Genomic DNA, 20170 nt, shown 5'->3' on the forward strand with positions numbered 1-20170 from the left:
CTATAAGTCTCCTTCTCAGTCTTGAACTGTTTTATGAAGTTGGTGGATCTGCCTCTGAAAACTGTAGGATGACCTTTAAGGTCTTTCTTGGCTTTAATGTTTGCAAGTAGGAAAATGATATATTTTCTTTAGCATTGTGTTAGCATATGGTTGGGGGATAGATAGCCAAGGAATAGTTGTAGGTATTCCCTACTCCTTTTTGCATTTAACGTACATTTGTTGAATGCTTTTTACTTCCACTGTTGGTATCCTCTACCATTTAAGAATTACGTGGTCCTTGTTCTCAAAGCCATAGAGTGCAGCAGGAAGGAAATGACATTGGTATTTGGCAGGCAGAGATGGAAGTTTGGTTTGAAGAAAAACTCTGTGCTAATGTTTATAGCTGCTGCCGTCACTAGCCACACTCATTGTACAAAGGCTGGGACATACGTTCCCCAGTCAGCGTGGAAGGAACCAATTAATCATGTACTGGTTTCATCCCTGCCTCTCTAGGTAACACCTCAGTGGGAGTGGTGCTTTTTTGGGAAATCATCACATATATTTCGTGATTGGTCTTTCAAATCCTCAAATACTGTGATTTTTTTTTTTTGTGGGTTCCATGTGCATTATTTATGAACACAGAATTATAGTGTGAATGATGGAGCTTCTGTTTGCCCAGGGTGGGTGGTGGTGGTGGTGGTGGTTGTATATAGACTCTGTGTCACCTTTGCTTGGCATCCTTTACCCACCTGTTCTGTGAGGTGTGGCAATCTGTATGACCACTGTGGTCCTCCCATTGTGCACGGAAATCTGATTGGCAGCATTAAGAAGGGAGTAAAAAGGAGGCGCACTCAGTTGTCCCTTTTAATGAATGACTGTGTATGAAGTCACAAGATGAGTTGGGGAAGGAGCAGCCTATGATGCGGGTTTATCTTTTCTGTGGTATGGATGACGTATAAGCCCATAAATTCCAACCTGGAAAGGAAGTGCAGGCAAGCCTGCTCTCAAGACGTCCTTATTCCCCAATGATTTCTTTGGCATCCTTAGTAGTCCTTGGCTTTCTTTCACTCAGCATTCTTCAACTTGAATTTCAGGCTTAGTGCAGTAAGCCACAGTCAGGCTTGTGGCTACTCCAGGAGGTGAGCTGTGACTCATTCATGACTCACTTGGCCAGCTCTGGTTTCCTTACAGTCAATTATTCAAATGAATGAAATAACCAAAAGCACAAGTTGCAAAGTAAAGCTAATGACAAGAGGATAGTGATTTGTGTAGAGTCACTCCTGTTGTCCAGATGGTCCTATTTAAAAAAAAATTTTTTTTAAGTATCTTATTTTGAATTTTTTAAATATTTATTTTTTTATGAGAGAGACAGAGCATGAGCAGAGGAGGGGCAGAGAGAGAGAGGGAGACACAGAACCTGAAGCAGGCTCCAGGCTCTGAACTGTCAGCAAAGAACCTGACACGGGACTTGAACTCACAAACCGTGAGATCATGACCTGAGCCAAAGTTGGATGCCCACCAGACTGAGCCACCCAGGTGTCCCTAAAACTATTTTATTGATTTATTAAAAAAAATTTTTTTAATATTTATTTATTTTTGACAGAGACAGAGCATGAGCAGGGGAGGGGCAGAGAAAGAGGGAGACACAGAATCCGGAGCAGGTTCCAGGCTCTGAGCTGTCAGCATAGAGCCCGACGTGGGGCTCGAACTCACAGACCACGAGATCATGACCTGAGCTGAAGTCGCTCAACCAACTGAGCCATCCAGGCACCCTAAAACTATATTAGATAACCCTATTTTAAAAAATTCTGTCAGAAAAATTTGTGAATGTTAAAATTTAGATCTCTTGCTTGTAATCTAAAAATCAGACCAGGAATCTGACCTTTTTGGTTCTAATCTAATTCTATTCTAATTCTAATCCTATGCACAGCCTACTTAAATTGATCTGATGGAATTTCTTTTAAGTCCTAGAAGTTGCCAAGTGTTGTCATGGAAGTTGGGTTAAGGCATTAGTAGATTATTTAAGTTGTTTTCAGGCTTATTTTCCAGTTTTTTTGTTGTTTGTTTGTTTTGTTGGTATACTTTCAGAGTACTTCGTTTAGCAGTTAACACTGAAAAAGTAACTCTTTAAAACTAGGAACTTTAATTATGTCCTTCACTGATCTCCCCCCTCCCCATAGAATTACATTCCAAAAGGGCATAAATGTGCCCTCATGTCTCACATATTGAAAAAACAAAATTCTCCTTCACATTTTTCACCTTCAAATTTAGCAACACATGGAGCTCAGATACTTTTACCTTCTTTCTGTCGCTGCTATTCTGCTCTTGCTGTAGTTGGGAGCCTCTTTTTTTTTTTTTTTTTTTTCCCCTCTCATGGTGTTTCTACCTCTTGGTTCTCCACACTCTGGAATGAATTGCTTCTAAAACCTTTGCCTTTTTTTTTTTTTTTTTTTTTTTTTTTTAAAATCTCTTGAGTGAAATGCTTCCATGTCCTCAGGATAAAATCCAACACATTTAACTCCTCAAATCCCTGTCCACATTACTGGCTTCCTCACTTGCCTCCCTTCTAGTAGCTCATGGCCGGAATAGGCCCTGTCTTCTTTCATCTCCTTGTGTATGCTAATCCTTATAACAGGAGCACCTTTCCCTTCAGATTTTTTTTGGCTAACTCCCTCATGTCTTTGGAACTCAACCCTGGTGATGGCCTTCATTGATGGGCTGCTGTATTTTAGCTGCATCTCCAGTATGCTCCCCTAGCAGCTGCCCTTTGTCCTGGCAGGTGCCCCTCACACACTGCTGTCCCTGCCTCTCCAGAGCTGGACTGTGAACTTCAGGGTGCAGATAGATGGTTTCTTCTTTCTGTAACTGCAGTGAATGAGTTAATGAATGCATGAAATGCTAGCTTTCATTGTTGTGATGAGGAAACTTATTCCCAATTTCCAGACTGAGGACGAAGTTTGTATTTGTCAGACCCTTCTCCTTTTCGACTCTCCTTGACTTTTCTACTGCCCCTGTGTTAGAGACGACTGTGGTCTCTACACCAGGGATGAAGCTATGCTCCTCCTGACTCCTATGGAATCATGCGTTTACTTCTTTTATAAACCTCGTCATTCTGCATTTTAGTTGCTGCTTGGAGTGTAAACTCTGTTTTTCTAGGTTTTTTTTTTTTCTTCTTTTTAGGAGGATTCAGTGTATATTGAATTGAATGGAATTAAATCCTGTTAGATTTACTTCAAGAACTGTAGGAAACTGGAGTTGTGCATCTGTTATTGCCCAAGGAGAAACCTTAGGAATTTATCTTGAAAGTACAATTCTACCGACATGCTCATTGGCACATGGGCTGACACAGATGTTTGCTAAGTGTAACCTGTCTTCATCAATTAGTTTAATCCATGAGATGTGAATATATTGTATGGAAGAAAGCTGATAGAGGAAATCTAGAGGCTCTTCTTCCTAGTGTGTGAGGAGTTCTTAGACAAACTGAGTGCCTTGGGAGATTTTTGCCCTCCTCCTGTAGTCTGTTCAGAGCTATAGATACCCTGTAGTTAATTTTTAATTATTTTTTATTTTTTGAGTTTCTTGCAGTGCTTTTTCTCTCCTTTGCCTGGGTACACAGGTACATTTTATTTAGCATATGCATTTCTCGCCCCAATGACTTACTAAATCCCCCGAAGAACATGTATTCAGTCAGAAATTTTCTGAATGTGTTATTTGGAAATGCTAAAAACACCATGTAATTAAAATGGAAGTGGTTATGTTTTCATCATAACTTGTTTTTGGGGCACAGATTTTTTTCTCTAGAGACTTTTTTGATGTGTAAAATGGATACAGTTTTTAACTAAGCTGTTTTGTGACTTTTTGGTTAAAACTATGCTTGTCTTAGGTGTCATTCCTCCTGGGGACACATCTTTGCCTGAAATAGAGATTAACCATTACTATGATTTAGTAGTAATGGCTCAAAAATAATGTCACATATGAATAATTCCACATATGTGGCTCAAAATAAAATGCCCCATATGAAAGATACATACAGAATCTGTTTATTTTTTTTAATTAAAAAAACTTTTGTTTTACGTTCATTTTTGGGAGAGACCGAGCACAAGCAGGGGAGGGGTAGAGAGAGAGGGAGACAGAGAATCTGAAGCAGGGTTCAGGCTCTGAGCTGTCAGCACAGAGCCTGACACGGGGCTTGAACTCCTAAACCAGAAGATCATGACCTGAGCCGAAGTCGGACGCTTAACCGACTGAGTCACCCAGGTGCCCCTAGTTTTATTTGTTTTTATAGGAGAAAGAATGGCAAAATATTCTGCTCTGTTCTAAGAGCTGTGGTCCTGATCCACATTTTTCAGGATTCTTTCTTAGCAGCTAAAGAATTTGATTTCAAGCTAAATAGAGGTATATCTGTTTCTTGCCCTAGAGGTGATATGCAGGACAGTCAGGAGTTTTGCAATTTCTATATCTAGCCATTTCGTAAAATAACTTTAGAGAGTTTATTCTTACTACGTATAAAAAGATATCAATATTTTTGGGGCACCTGGGTGGCTGAGTCGGTTAAACATCCTACGTTGGCTCAGGTCATGATCTCACAGTTTGTGGGTTCAAGCCCTGCATCGGGCTCTGTGCTGACAGCTCAGAGCCTGGAGCCTGCTTGGGATTCTGTGTCTCCCTCTCTCTCTGCCCCTCCCCTGCTCATGCTTTGTCTCTCTCTCTCAGAAAATGAATAAACATTAAACAAATTTAAAGGATATCAATATTTAAAAAAATAAACCATAGAACTGTTAGATTCCCAAGATAAGCATATAAATCTCTTTCAAAATTTTCCTGAATAAATTGAAGTTTCTTGCATTGGGATTAAGAAATAGAAACTTCTGAGCCTGGTCATAAGTATAATGTCAAAAACCATTTTGTATTTACTGTTCACACAAGGCAGTCCTAAGACCTGTGGTATTTTAACCTGATGACTTTGGTGAATGGAGCTTCTGCTGAGGACTTAAGAAGAAAATGGGACATACGTACTCCTCTTATGACTGCAGGGATATGGCTTTATTTAGAGATTGTGTGCTTTATTTTTTTTCTCTGCATTTTTCAAGTAATGAGATTCAAGTTTTGTTTCGATTGAAATTTAAAGCATTTGCTGGGGTGCCTGGATGGCTCAGTTGGTTGAGGGTCCGACTTCGACTCAGGTCATGATCTTGTAGTTCGTGGGTTTGAGCCCCACATCGGGCTCCGTGCTGTCAGCTCAGAGCCTGGAGCCTGCTTTGCATTCTGTGTCTCCCTCTCTCTTTGCCCCTCACCTGCTCATGTGCTGTCTCTGTCTCAAAAATAAATAAACATTAAAAAAAAAATTAAAGCATTTGCAAATGCAACTATAGGATAAGGGTAGATGAGCCATAACTTTTTCCCATCCTCTTAACAATCTCTAAACTTGGAAGTGAGCTAATTAACATAGGTCAACTCTGAGAACCTTGGTCTCCATAACTGGAAATGAGATTTTCTTTTCCCCCCCCCCCCCCCCTTCCAAGCTGGATCTCACACCTTGAAATCTTGACTGAGCTGAAATAAAAAATCCGATGCTTAACTCACTGAGCCACCCATTTGCCCCTGAAATGAGCAGATTTAAAATTTTTGTCTCTCCCCTACTGACTTGCTCGCACTCTCGCTCTCTCTCTCTCGCTCTCTCTCTCTCTCTCAAAAATAAACAGAGAGGGAGACACAATCTTAAGAAGGCTAGAGGCTCTGAGCCATTAACACAGAGCCCGACATAGGGCTCAAACCTGTGAACTGTGAGATCATGACCTGAGCTGAAGTTGGATGCTAAACCTGCTGAGCCACCCAGATGCCCCTGAAATGAGCAGATTTTATACAACATTGGGTCCAAGATACCTTTTCTGGTGAAGGTAGAGGAGTACACGTAGTTTCTGGACAAAGATAATCTTTTTTTACTGTAAAACCACCACCATGCTGCCCCCAACAAAATGCAGGTTCTTAAAGCTCTCTCTCAAATACGAGTACTGCAAATAAACAAAAGAAGACAACAAATAACAGCCTCCCCCCCCCCATCCAACTAAAAGCTTGAAAAAAGCTGTTTTCATTTAAGCCTCAAACTATTAAGAGGTTATTGATACATTCACACACTTCTTACTTGTTATAAATTTTTCACACAGACAAATTCTATTTATTGTGGGGCTGTGTTCCTCAACACTGGAGTATGTATTCATTTCCTGTTGCTGCTTTAACAAATTGCTACCAACTTAGTGGCTTAGAATAACTCAAGTTACCTCACAGTTCTGGAGTCCAGAAGTCCAAAATCAGTTTCACTGGGCTACAGACCAGGTGTTGGCAGGGCTAGTGCTTCTAAAAGCTCCAAGGGCAGAGACCATTTCCTTGCCTTTTCCGGCTTCTGGTGGCCACATGCATGCTTCACCCTGTGGCCCTGCGTCTGTTTTCACAGTGTATCACTTCAGACTCTGCTTCTATCTTCACAGCTCTTCTGTGCTCAAATACCCCTCTGCCTCCCATTTTATAAGGACATTTGTGATTGCATTTAGGAACCACCCAGCTAATCCAGGATAATCTGACCATCACAAGATCCTGATCTAATCATGTCTGCAGAGTCCTTTCTGCTACGTAGTCACATTGACAGGTTCCAGGAATTAGGATGTGGGTGTCTTGGCCTTGATTCAGCCCTACCCCAGAATACTTGACAAGAACTTCACGGCATAGTCCCTGCAGAGCTGGGTTCCTCCACTCATACTTCACAGTTGCTGTTTTGTTCCTTTCGAATCACCTCAAGTCTGACATGGCTCTGTGTATTTTTTTTAAGGTTCTGTCCATGCAAACTACCCTTCCTCCCTCTCTTCCTCCCTCCCTCCTGGGCGGAGGACTCCTGCCAGCACCTTTGACGTCTGCACAGCTCACCAAATCAGTCCCTTCTTCAGCCTTTCCTGCCCCCTCTACAGTGCCCTTTGCCTTGAACTTCGCGAAGTTATGTCTGAATATCCGTTTTGGCTCTTGTATGGGATGTCTGGTACTACAACTTGCATGCCTTTTGTTAGCTGTCACCGGGAGTTAAAGTTGTCACTACGGTATGAAATAATGTCAGGTGGTGTCGTCGAAAGGGGGAGGAAAGCAAGGTATGGGCCTCAGGGTGGCTTCTACCTTTTGGCCATTGTGAATAGTGCTGTTATGGACCTAGGTATACAGCTTCAATGTTTTATTAAAGTAGAATACTTGTAAGAAAGTATACTTGTGCACTTTTCTGTATCTAGATAGATAGCTCACTGAATTGTCACAAACTGACTCACTTATATAATGGGCATAGAATACTACCTGCACCCCAGAATCCCACTTTTGTCCCTCCCCGTCCCTCAGAGGCACTCCTGTCTTGATCTTTGGCCTTATTGATGAGTTTTTCTTCTTTGTCATTTTAAACTTTATGTAAGTGGAAGCACATGTAACATACTCTAGTGTTGGACATCTTTGCCCAGTCAGGTTTTGAGGTTTATCCGTATTGTTTCTTACAGTGCTATTTTTTTGTTTTATAAATATATCACAACTCATTCTGCTTTTTCCAGTTTTTGGTGTTATGAATAGTGCTTCTTTGAACATCCTGTACATATATTTTGGTGGACACAGGTACACATTTCTGTTGGGTATAGAATTAGGAGTGGCTTTATCCTGTAACTCTGCATGTATCATTATCCCACATAGCATTTGCCAGTTTCTGTCATCACTCTCAATTTCTTTGCATTCTTCAATGTTCCTTAATACTTACAAGACAAGTCCTATCCACCCCCCCCCCACACCCCACTAGAATCTTTAGAGAAACAATTTCACCATAGCCTCAATCTTCCAAATAGGTATGAAGGCACTATTTATAGATGCTGCCAGTAAAGTTAATGTAGTTATATATGTAGCTTTTTAAAGCTTAATTTTTTTTAGTACACTTTGTACTTGCATGATCAGAAATTCAAATGCCATAGATATTTTTGGTGATGATTTGCTGAGAAGTTGGCAAAAGCTGAGAGAGAGAGTGAGAAAACACTACTTCGTTTTTGCCGACCTGGCAACTTTTATGCCACTAGCCATGCAGAAAAATCAGAAAGCATTTTTGAAAAAACTTTGTAGGTTAATAGTTTTGTCATAACCAATTTTAACTTCCAGTCAAAGTTATCAAGTTGATTGGATATCATGTAGTAACAGTCAAAATTCTTCTGAATTTTTAACCATTCATTTGTTAGTTAGGTATGGGTATTAAGTCCTAGAATAAGGAAAACCTTTTTGTGATTCCTAATATTTGTAAAAATGAAGTTGATAGTGACACTTGGGAAATCACTGTCTTGTAGGCCCTATTGTAAGAAGAAAGTTAGGCTGATGTGTTTAATTATATACAGCATAATTTGTATAGGTGTATATCCATATAAATCTCTAAAAAGTGCAAGACCCAACATAAATCGCCGAGTGTGATCAGCCTGTTGTATTTGTTTTAGATAATACACTTCCAATTTTTAACTTAGTTTGGTAAAATTTACCTCAATATATCCCTTGATGTCCTACTGGCTGGATAAGCAGTTATTTATTTATTTTTCTGGATCCTGAGATACAAAGAAAAGACATTAACTTCCACTGCCATAGAGATATATATATATATATATATATATATATTTATTTATTTTAGCAGATACGTAAATAAGGATTATGATACAACTTCATATGGGCAACTTGATGTGTGTGAGGTACAGTGGGAGCGTGATCAACCTTCTGACTAGAGGGGGTGTGGTGGGATATATAAAGAAGTGGTTCTTTTTTCAAATAGAGTTTGGACAGATCAAGTAGATAAATGATGCATGCATTTCATGAGCAGTGAACCATTCTCAGAAGAACATGGTGTCTCTTCTGTGGAGTCAGATTCGTGAGGTGGGGGAAGGCTGGTTTACACACAAAAAGCTAAGACATGAAATTACTAAAACAGGTTTTCCTCTGTTACCTAAGTGTTACACCAAGGAACAGCACTAGTATTTCCAATTGCTTATACTTTTAATACGTACTGTGTTGTGGAGATTTAAAAAATCAAGACCACATATACAATGCCTTTGTATTTGCAGATTCTTCTAGAATGTTAGAGTAGATAAGTTCACCTTAAAAACTAAATATTTGGAGGATTAAAAAGATAATTTTATATGTTAATAGAACAGTTAACATCATAATTTCCGTTTAAGATTTTTTTCATCTGGGTGCTTTGAAATTAAGGAATGCGTTCATAAGGGATGACTGGTGACAGTGTGGTGGCTCAGTTGTCAGACAGGTCCTATGTTTGAGTAGAATGAACTTCTCTACCACCTTCTAGAACTTGCTTGGTGCCAGGTCTTCTGTATAGTTCTGGGATTTAGTTTTTTAGGTAAACATTGCTGCAGATGGTTTCTAAAGTTTTGAAAACCTATGGCCCTCTTACAACTTAGATGGAGGGGGAAAAGTCATATTCTTCCTAATTCCCTGTCTTCTGCAATGTGAGAAGCGAGGTAGGAGAGGCATAGTGAAGTATTATGCAGTGTTTGAGGGAGGTGCATGATGAAGTTTGAGGATTAGAAATGAGTGTTATGTGTAGGAATTTACCTGGTAGATCAGGACAAGAGAGCACGGACCTAGAGGAGTGATCCATGGTTCCCTAAAGCCAGGCTCTAGGACATCTCAGTGGGAGATGGGATTGTAATAGCCACATAGGACATGCATATAAACTTGACGTTGTGGGAAGTAGGTTGTTGCAGAAGGATTTTTTAAGTAGCAGAATAATTGGACTTTTGTTTTAGAATAATCATTCGAGGAGCAGTGTGAAGGTGAACTGCAGTAGCGATGGGAGTCAGTTCAAAGTTTTATGATGGTATATACAAATTACAGTATTAATTAAAAGACCTAAGCATTTTGTTATTCATATGTACATCATACAATGTAAGCTATTTTGTGAAGAAAATGTAAATAAGGCTCTCTGTTCTTGCCTAACTTAAAAGCTGGAAGGGAGATGAGGTGCATGTGCGCACACACACAATCATAAGGGAACACTTAGTAATGTGATCATCACTATAAGAGGTACAAACAATTTGCTGGGAAATTCAGTGAAGGGAGGATTCCTTCTGACCAGAGAGGAGGGAAATGTTTGTATTTACTTTGCATTCACTTTAAATTTAAAAAAAAATCATTAAATATTATAGAACTTTGCGGTAAAACATAAGCGCTAGTAGGTGGGGAACTTCTTTGTTAAAAAGAAAGTTTGGAGAGTTCAAACTCTAGTTGGGGTACAGTTTCTCCGATTTAAAAGTAGATTAGGTTATCCAGAGATGTATACATTTTTAAAGAGCATCGTTTTGTAGCTTTTTAGATAAACAAATGCCCTGTCTCTCCCTTCAAGATAGTAGTTGGTGGACATGCTTACTACCTACCCTTAAGTGGTCTCAACTCAGTGTTAATTTTATAGTTGACATTTCTCCCAGGTATTTTGTTTTTAAAATCTTTTACTCATTTAGTGGAGAAGAGTTTTGTGTCTATTACTTGTCCCTAGGTTTTGGTAGTGTATGACCATATTTATAAACCTTGTTGGTAGTGATAGTGACCTCCTATGCTTTTTATCTAGCTTTTAAACTGTCAAATGAATTCTTGTTGGATAAACCTCTTACATGGTAACATTGTATCAGTACTGTTCTCACTTTATCACCTGCTTTACACTGAGCCTCCTACTTCAGAGCATCTTGCTAACCTTCCCCTCTCCTGAGTTATAGATCTTGAAGTTTTCACACAAAGTATTCTGCAAGGAAAGCGTGGCTGTTTCTTGTCTGGTTTAAATACAAACCGAAGACCTTGCAACTGCTTCTGTAATATGGAGACAAATGAAGAGAAGACTAGACATTCTTAAAGAAAAGATTATCACTGATCTCTCCCCGCCCCCCCTTGCTTTTTTTCAAGTGATTTCAAGGAATTCTTCCATAAGACAGCCATTGGGAAGCAGTGATAAATTAATTCTTTCCTCACTAATTTTTTTTTGGGTGGGGGGCGGTTTCCATTTTTAAATATCAAATACTTAACTTTTCTGAGTTCTGTTTCTGGGACATGGATTCGGTTTCTCCTAATTTTCTGTCTATTTTTGTTAGGGTACTATGTGGTTTATTGTGGTTTTATAAGATGGTTTAAATGTTAATATATTATATCACATATTTATGGAAAAACATTATGTGTCTTTGTATAAACATGTTGGTATTTATGTTTACATGTATAACTGTGATCAAATATAGAGCTTACAAAGTATTTTACAATATTTAAAGGAAATGTATGTATAAGGTGTATAACTCCCATCCATCCATCCATCCATCCATCCATCATCCAGGTCTGCCTGCTTAAGAAATCATTCAACTTCCCTAGAATTGGTTTCTCATCTTTCACATGATGGGTTAGAAAAGATAATTTCTTAGGCTTTTTGTACTTCAAGATGTCTGATTTACCTAGGATTATAGACAGCTTCCCAGTTGATATTAAGAGTAGGCTAAAAGATAAACTCAGAACCGATGTGCTACATGGAAATTTCATTAAAGTAAGTTCACTGGAGCCATATAATAGAATTGGTCTAGATTTGATATATTTTATATTTCTTTCCTCTAGGAATGAAATCACGTGTTTAAATTGTGCAGTGCAGTAATAAATTCATAGTGAATTTGATTTAAGCAATAGTTGTATTAAATTTTCTCTACAAAAATACATTACTGTTCAATAAAACTTTAATATATTGTTATCTAAAGGTAGATGTAAATTTCATTTTTTAGGACAAATCTAGAGTACATTTCAAGACTGTGATTTGTTTTTAGTTTTCTTAAACACAAACTTGTAACTGACTAATGGTTTATTTTTTGTGAATTATAACTAAAGTGTACACTGGAGAATAACAGTGATAAACTGTATCCAGGTTATTAGTAGATACCAATAATTTGAGGTTGGTGTTTGATACAGTGTTTCTTCATTAGGTACCGTAACTGTGGAAATAGATTTTTTTTTTTTAAATATGACTTAAAACTACTTTTTATTTCATGGTTTGTTTACATGACATAGCTTTTTTTTCCTTTCAAAATATCCAGTTACTTTAATCCAGAGACCCAGAAAATCCTTTTGAAATAGGATGTGCCAACATAAACTTTGTTTCTTCTGCATTGTATATCTTTTATTCTCAGCATCCTTATGTTAATCCTGGTTTGGTTTGTATTACATTTTTGAAGCATTATAGTGTTCACAGAGAGCTAAGGATTTGTCTGTGTCCGCTCAGCTTTGTAAAGAGAACTTCTGAGTTCCCTGATCCAATTTACCATGTCTGCTATTACTAAATTCACTGCTATTCGTACTCTGACTTTTATTTCTTTATTGAAATCATGGTATTTGGGTTTTTCACCTCACTCTATACTATTTTAGTTTCCAGCCTGGTGTTCTCTGCTTCCTGTGCTGTCTTTGCCACCTCTTCATGTAGATGTTCCCCAAAGGTGATTGGCACACTGTATATTCAGGTCTCATTAACTCCCTTTTAGCCAGTCTGTAAGCGCTACGCCAGAACAGAAACTTTCAGTTTTATTTTTTTCCCCAAGTTAGCCTTGGGGAATGCTAGCTTGGCATTGGAAAGGTGCTTCCCAAATACTTGTTGATGAAGCAATTGGATGTTGTTCTGTTACCTATTTTTAATTAACACCTGGGGGTATATCTTCTAGTCCTAGTACATAATCCACCTTTGATCTTGAACTTCATTCCTGACTTCCTGCTGGACAAATTCTTCTTGGCTGTTCTTCTGTAACCCCAAACATAAAGTCTCCTAAGTCTGAAACTCTGTGTCATTTGTTCTTTGATTTGTCTGTTTTGTTCATTCTGTCATTTTGTTATGTTCATTCTGGTGGGTATTGATTTATTTTTAACTGAGATATAATACACAGCATTTTATTTATAGGTGTACAATGTAATAATTTGATGTATTGATATTTTGTGAAATGATAATCACAATAAGTTTAGTTAACATCCATCACTGCACATAGTTAAAAATAATTTTTCTTGTGATGAGAACTTTTAAGATCTACCTTCTTAGCAACTTTGAGATGTGTAATACAGTATTGTTAAGTATAGTCACCATGCTGTACATGATATCACCAGGATTTATTTATCTTATAACTGGAAGTTTGTACCTTCTGTTTTAACTATCTTTAACCATTTTATCCACTCCTAACTTTCCACCTCTGGCACCCACCAATCTGTTCTGTGTCTCTGTTTTTTGTTTTATATCTTATGTATATTTTTAGATTCCACATATAAATGAGATCATACAGTATTTCTCTTTCTGATTATTTCACCTAAATGTAATGTTGTCACAAATGGCAGGATTTTCATCTCTTATAGCTGAATAATAGTTCATTTTATATGTATATACACTGCATTTTCTTTTTCCATTCATCTGTGATGGACACTTAGGTTGTTTCCATATCTTGGCTATTGTAGCTAATGCTGCAGTAAATATGGGGACAGGTAACTTCTTGAGGTAGTGATTAGTTTCTTTTGGATAAACACCCAGAAGTGAAATGGCTGGATCTTCTAGTAGTTGTATTTTTAATACGTTGAGGAACCTCCTTACTGTTTTCCATAGTGGCTGCACCAGATTACATTCCTATAGTACACAAGGGTTCTCTTTGCTCCCCATCCTCACCAATGCTTTTTATTTCCTATCTTTTGATAATCACCATTCTAACAAGTATGAGGTGCGATGTGCTGTGGTTTTGATTTGTATTTTCCTATGATTAGTGATGTTGAGCACTTTTAAATGTACCTGTTGGCCCTTTGTATGTCCTCTTTGAAAAAGCATCCATTCAGTTCCTCTGTCCATTTTAAAATCGGGTTATTTGCGTGTGTTTTCTATTGAGTTATATGGGTTCTTTACATATTTTACATATTAACCTCTTACCAGATGCATGACTTGCAAATACTTTCTTGCATTCCATAGGCTGCCTTTTTATTTCCTTGGTGGTTTCCTTTGCTGTGTAGAAGCTCTTTGTTGATGTAGTCCCAATTGTTTATTTTTGCTTTTGCTGTCTTTGCTTTTGACGTCAAATTTAAAAACCTCCCCAGGAATGATTTCAAGAAGTTTAACACCTATGTCTTCTTGTAGGTGTTACATGGATTCAAGTCTTTAATACATTTTGAGTTAATTTTTGGGTATGGCGTAAGGTAGTGGCCCACTTTGATTCTTTTGCATGTATGTGTCCAGTTTTCCCAGCACAGTTTGCTGAAGAAACTGTCCTTTCCCCACTGTATGTTCTTGGCCCCGTTGTCCTAAATTGACCATACATGCATGGGTTTATTTCTGGGCTGTTTTTTAAATTTTTTTTAACTTTTTATTTTTTTTACATTTTGTTTATTTTTGAGAGACCGAGCACAAGTTGGGGGAGGGGCAGAGAGAGAAGGAGACACAGAATCCGAAGCAGGCTCTAGGCTCTGAGCCATTAGCACAGAGCCTGATGCGGGGCTCGAACTCACAGACCATGAGATCAGGATCTGAGCCGAAGTCGGATGCTTAACCGACTGAGCCACCCAGGTGCCCCAGGGCTGTCTTTTTTTTTTTAAAATGCCAATACCACAGTGTGTTGTTTATTATAGCTTTATAATATAGTTTGACAGAAAAATCATGATGCCTCCAACTTTGTTCTTCTTTCTCAAGATTGCTTTGGTTAGTAAGGGTCTTTTGTGGTTCCATACAAGTTTTAGGCTTCCTTGTCCTATTTCTGTGGAAAACACCTTTTGGAATTTTGATAGGAATTGCACTGAATCTGTAGGTTACTTTGGGTAGTACAGACATTCTAACAGTAGAAGTTCTTCCAATCCACAAGCATGGTACATCTTTCCATTTGTGTCTTCTTCAATTTCTTTCATCAGTGTCTTATGGTTTATAGTGCCTTTCACCTCCTTGGTTAAATTTATTCCTAGATATTTTATTCTTTCTGATGCAGTTGTAAATGGGTTTGTTTTCTTAATTTTCTATTTCTGCTACTTCATTATTTGTGTATGGAAATGCAATTTATTTTCATATATTGATTTTATATGCTGCAACTTTACTGAACCCATTCTAAAAGTTTTTTGGTGGAGTCTTTAGGGTTTTTTATATGCAGTATCATGTCATCTGCAAATAATGACAGTTTGACTTCTTCCTTACCAGTTCAAATGTCTTTTATCTCTCTTTCTTGTCTGATTGCTATGGCTAGGACTTTGAGTACTGTGTTGAATAAAAGTGGTGAGAGTGGACATCATTGTCTTGTTCCTCGTCTTGGGGGAAAAGCTTTTAGTTTTTCACCATTGAGTATGATGTTAGCTGTAGGTTTTTATATATGATTTTTAGCATGTTGACGTATGTTCCTCTAAATCCACTTTGTTGTGAGTTTTGTTTTTTTTTTTTTATCAGGAATGGATATTGTATTTGGTCAAATGCTTTTTCTGCATCTTTTGAGATTATACCACTGCTTTTGGATGGAATTTTCAGTAAGTATCTGGTAGGTCCACCTGACTTAACATGTTTTGTGTCTTTCTTGTGTTCTATTTCTATAGATGGTATCCTCTTTCTCCAAGTCCGTTATATTTAAAATTGCCTAGTAATTTAAAAAAAAAATCTTGGGTGCCCCTTCATAACTTACAGCAATAGTGGTTCAGATCAGTAAGCTGAGAGTCCGATAGATCATGGCTAGATTCCAGGCAGTTACTTAATTTTTTCGTTTTTAATTTTTAATGTTGATTTTTGATAGAGCACGACCAAGGGAGGTCAGAGAGAGAGGGAGACACAGAATCCGAAGCAGGCTTCGATTTCGAATTTGATGCAGGGCTCGAACTTACCAACTGTAAGATCATGACCTGAGCTGAAGTTGGACACTCAACTGCCTGAGCCACCCAGGCACCCCTAATTGTTTTCAATCTTAGTCTCCTAAAATTCCTATCACCTTGGAGTTGATTATGTCAAAATATGCATAAAAGTGCTTAGTGAGGTATCTGGCACATGGTAAATGATCAGTAAATTGTCTGCTTACAGTTGTGATTTCCAGTGTCAGGAGAAAAATGTGTTAGTATTTTTGAGCTAGCCTACTATTTTTAGTCAGGCTGCTCCTGTGCCTAGTGCAGGTTCTCCCCTCTTGCATGGATGGCTGTAGTAGTGCTTTCCACTCCAGTCCATGCAGGACTCCACCAATAGGCAGACTGTGATCATGTGGTCCTTCTCTCAAGAAACTGGGATGACTTTCTGTAGCCAACATGGTCATCATTTAAGTTTGACATTTAAGTTTTTGGACCACCTGACCTTCAACATTGTTAACCTAGACTCTTCTGTGCAATTTCCAGTCACTACTTTCAAACTTTGTGTCTCCTCAGCATGTCTTTAGTGCCTCATACTCCTTTCTCTTCCCTGAGCTTTCTGTTTAGTTTTTTCTAACCATCATTTAAGGCCTCTGATTCTTGTTCTCCATGTAGCTTTCACTGAATTCCCTCTTGTGACATTCTTCTGTCTGTTTAATCCATGAATTTCATTCATTCACTCACTCTGCCTGCTGAGATGGACACTAGGCACCTGGATAGACCAATGAACAAAAATCACAAGGATCTCCACCTCCATGGCACTCAGTTTTGTATCAGATTTGACCGGAAAACCTGTCTTATGACATCTATGTGTAGTTTACACTTAGTTATTGAATTCCTATAGCATTTTTTTTCCTAAATGAATTGGAAATTTCTTGATAGTTGGGTATTTTAAAGCTTTTAGTATTTTCTTTGTCTTACCTGATGTCTCTTCCTGATGAGGAGGAACTCAAATACCACTTAATTTTGGAGAGAGTCATGTTCATGGCTTGGGTTTTACAAATACAGCTTTAAAATCAAAGTATTACTTGGAATACATTTGAAATAAGAGATCTGTACATCTTAATACTCGAGGTACATGTTGCTGTGTGTGTGTGTGTGTGTGTGTGTGTGTGTGTGTGTGTGTGAGAGAGAGAGAGAGAGAGAGAGAGAGGGAGGGAGGGAGGGAGACCATGTGAGCAAGAGCAAGTGGGGAAGGGGGAGAGGAAGAGGGAAAGAGAATCCCAAGCAGGCTCCATGCCCAGCGTGGAGTCCCATGCAGGGCCCCATCTCACGACCATGAGATCATGACTGCAAGATCATGTGGTATATAGGGGAAGAGAGATATTATACACATAATTACAACTACAGAAATCAAGAATTGGATGCTTAACCGACTGAGCCACCCAGACACTCTTAGGTACATGCTGCTTTTTAAGAAAGATCTAACTACACAGGCAGATTGGCTTATAGTAATTAAGTTTTTTTTCTGGTAAAACATTGATTGTGGGTGATTGTCATACTTCTATTTCTACCTGTGGTAAGTAGGACACACTTGATATCATGTGAACTTAAATGCAAGACTTTCTTCATCTAACTTTTTTGTGCAAACCCTCAACCCCTTACCTCTTCACCCACTCCCCTTTAGTGTGATGTCTGAATCAATATTTGAAAAAAAATTAACAGACGGTTAATTCTTAATACCTTTTGTTACTCTGGGAAATTATAGAAGTACTTCATGACTGTTACTTGCTTGGTTCTGAAGGTCTTCTCTGACCTCATAGACTAGGCTAAATGCTCCGTTCATTGTGCTAGACTTCTATAGCCCTGCTTTATGATTCTTCCTGTAATTATTTGTATACTACTTGTCCTCCCCTGTAGACCACAAGCTCCATGAGGGCAGGGGCCCTTTCTGTTTTCTGTTTACCCCTAGGGACCTTTTCAGTACACAGAACACCGGGGATACTCAACAAAAAGGCATTGCATTAAATTTGACACTCACTCAATAAGCCAAGACACATTGCATTCCTATAGACAGTAGGGACTGAGCCAGGCTCAGGGTTTGTGCTGGACAGCAAAACACAGCTTGTCCTCAGGGTACTCGTCAGCTAGCAAAATGTGCTAACATTTACATATTGCCTAAAGTCTCCAGAATTTTCTTTTTGAACTTAAACCTCAGAATAACCCTGTGAAGATGTACTGTTTTGCTTTATAGATGACTAAATTGGGAAACAGAGACCCAGTAACTTACTTAGGTTCACATAGGTTTGGGACCTACTTCTGATCTTAAGATGCTTTTCCTTAAATGTGTGCTGCCTCTAGCTGGCAGTGACCATCACACCTCACATCAACCGTAGCTTATCAGAAATTTTATCAATTTCTTCTGACTCCCACGCTTTTGGATTTGCATTAAAAAATGGGGTAGGGATTAAGTCTGGAACTTAACCTGCTGATTGAGGTTTTGCATCTCCTTAAACCTGTTCTGATCAGTCTCTGCCTTTTTTCCTTTGAGACTCAGTATTGGCAACATTTTGCATGGTACTATTTTAGTGTGACTTCATTTTAGATCTACAGGATTAAGTTTAAAAATATTCTATTGCAGGGTGGGGGGGGGTACCTGGCTGGCTCAGTTGGAAGAGCATCTTACTCTTGGTCTTGGGGCCATGGGTTCTACACCATGTTGGGTATAGAGATTACTAAAATAAATAAGCAAACTTAAAAAAAAAACACAAAAAACCTTTGATTGGAATTTGAGTTCCCCATAGTCTGAAAATTTCTGACTTTTTACCACTCAATATGTAAGAGAATCTCTAATCAGACCCCCAGATACATTCCTTTTTACTGTCTCCCAGCTGAAATGTGTTCCATAAACTTTTTGTCCACTACAGTAAAAACCCTTCCCTTCTTTGAGTTTTTGAAGTCCTACCTATAAGTTTAACCCCTTAGTGATGTGCTGGCCTCTATGCCTTGCTGTTATTTCATGTGTACCGCTTTTGTTTCTGTAGTGAGGGTTTTTATTTTTGGATCCCAAGGAGCAAATCCTGTTTTTCTTTTGTCTCCCACAATGTCTGGTAGAGTGCTGGGCATATGATCTTGCCTACTAAGTAAGAACTCAAATGTTGGTTGAAGGAACTTTAATTACAGAGTTTCTACTTGGTAATTATATCTGAAGGCCTCAGTAGTTAGCAAACATGATGGTACACTGGGGAAAGGTGGTTGGACGAGACCATCTTTTCTGTTGAAACCGGGCATGTCTTGTTTGTGTTGCGTGTAAAGGGTTACAAAGTGTTTCATGCTCATTATTGATCCTCATTGGGGGACGACCACTTTAGGACCCAGATAACTTTCCTATAGAAGCAAAAGGTTGGAGCTGGGACTAAAAGCCAACTTGTGTGACTCCAGAGCACATAGGAGGGACCAGGTTGCAAGCTCCAGAGGGCAAGGCCCAGAATGTTTATTGCACATCACTGTTGCAAGATAAAATTGAGGTTCTTGGGTTTAGCTTCCCTGAATCTTTCTATGCATGCACTTCTTAAAAAATTTTTTCCTTTTTGAGAGGTAGGGAGGGAGGGAGGGAGAGTGCACAAGTGGGGCAGGGGCAGAGAGAGAGAGGGAGAGAGAAAGAATCTCAAGCAGGCTCTGAGCTGTCAGCAAGGAGCCCTATGTGGGGCTTGAACTCACAAATGATGAGATCGTGACCAGAGCTGAAGCCAAGAGTCAGACGCTTAACCTTCTGACCCACCTACGTGCCCCTGAACGTACTTCTGATCTGTCCCACTCTGCTGGTGCAACTAAGTTTTTCTCCTGCTGGAACTTCGTTACCAATTAGCTAGCTAGCTATTATGTCTTTCCTTCTTCTCTTCTTCATCATCATTATCATCATTATTTGTATATATGTATAAATAGACACTTAGAGTTATTTGTAAAACAACCTGGAGTCTTAAAAAATTTTAGAGAAAAAAGCTAGTTGTGATGACTGTAAACTTTTTGTTACTGCTTCCTTAATTCTATTCTGGTACTGTTGAGGATTACTGTGTATGGGCTGGTGGATAACCATGTTGACCGCATTGGGCTAGAAAACTCACAGAGCTTTATTCTGAGAACAAGATATCCTTCAATGCACTCATACAGTACTTGAATAGTAGAAAGCCCTCATCATCTTTGGGATCTATGCTTAGAAATTTATGAATACCTTTAAGGTCAAATGCATTTTCTTTTTGCCTGCCTCTGTCTCTCTCTCTGCCTGCCTCTGTCTCTCTCTCTCTGCCTGCCTCTGTCTCTCTCTCTGCCTGCCTCTCTGTCTCTCTCTCTGCCTGCC

The 20170-nt window shown here is 38.8% G+C and overlaps 1 protein-coding gene across 3 annotated transcripts in view; it reads left to right on the top strand.

The window, feature by feature from the left end:
* The window catches only part of VAV3 (vav guanine nucleotide exchange factor 3), a 358747-nt gene that overhangs the window by 24965 nt on the left and 313612 nt on the right, over positions 1–20170 (top strand). Inside the window, exon 1 of one of the 3 annotated variants that reach the window (XM_049616685.1) lies at positions 8636–15513. The exons of the other annotated variants lie outside the window; for them this stretch is intronic. Coding sequence (XP_049472642.1) covers positions 15439–15513 — 75 coding nt within the window. The 5' untranslated portion in view covers positions 8636–15438. Of the gene's footprint in view, positions 1–8635; positions 15514–20170 lie in introns of those variants that run through there. 3 annotated transcript variants of the gene reach the window in all.

This window comes from Panthera uncia, assembly GCF_023721935.1.
Source record: "Panthera uncia isolate 11264 chromosome C1 unlocalized genomic scaffold, Puncia_PCG_1.0 HiC_scaffold_4, whole genome shotgun sequence".
Lineage (NCBI taxonomy): Eukaryota > Metazoa > Chordata > Mammalia > Carnivora > Felidae > Panthera > Panthera uncia.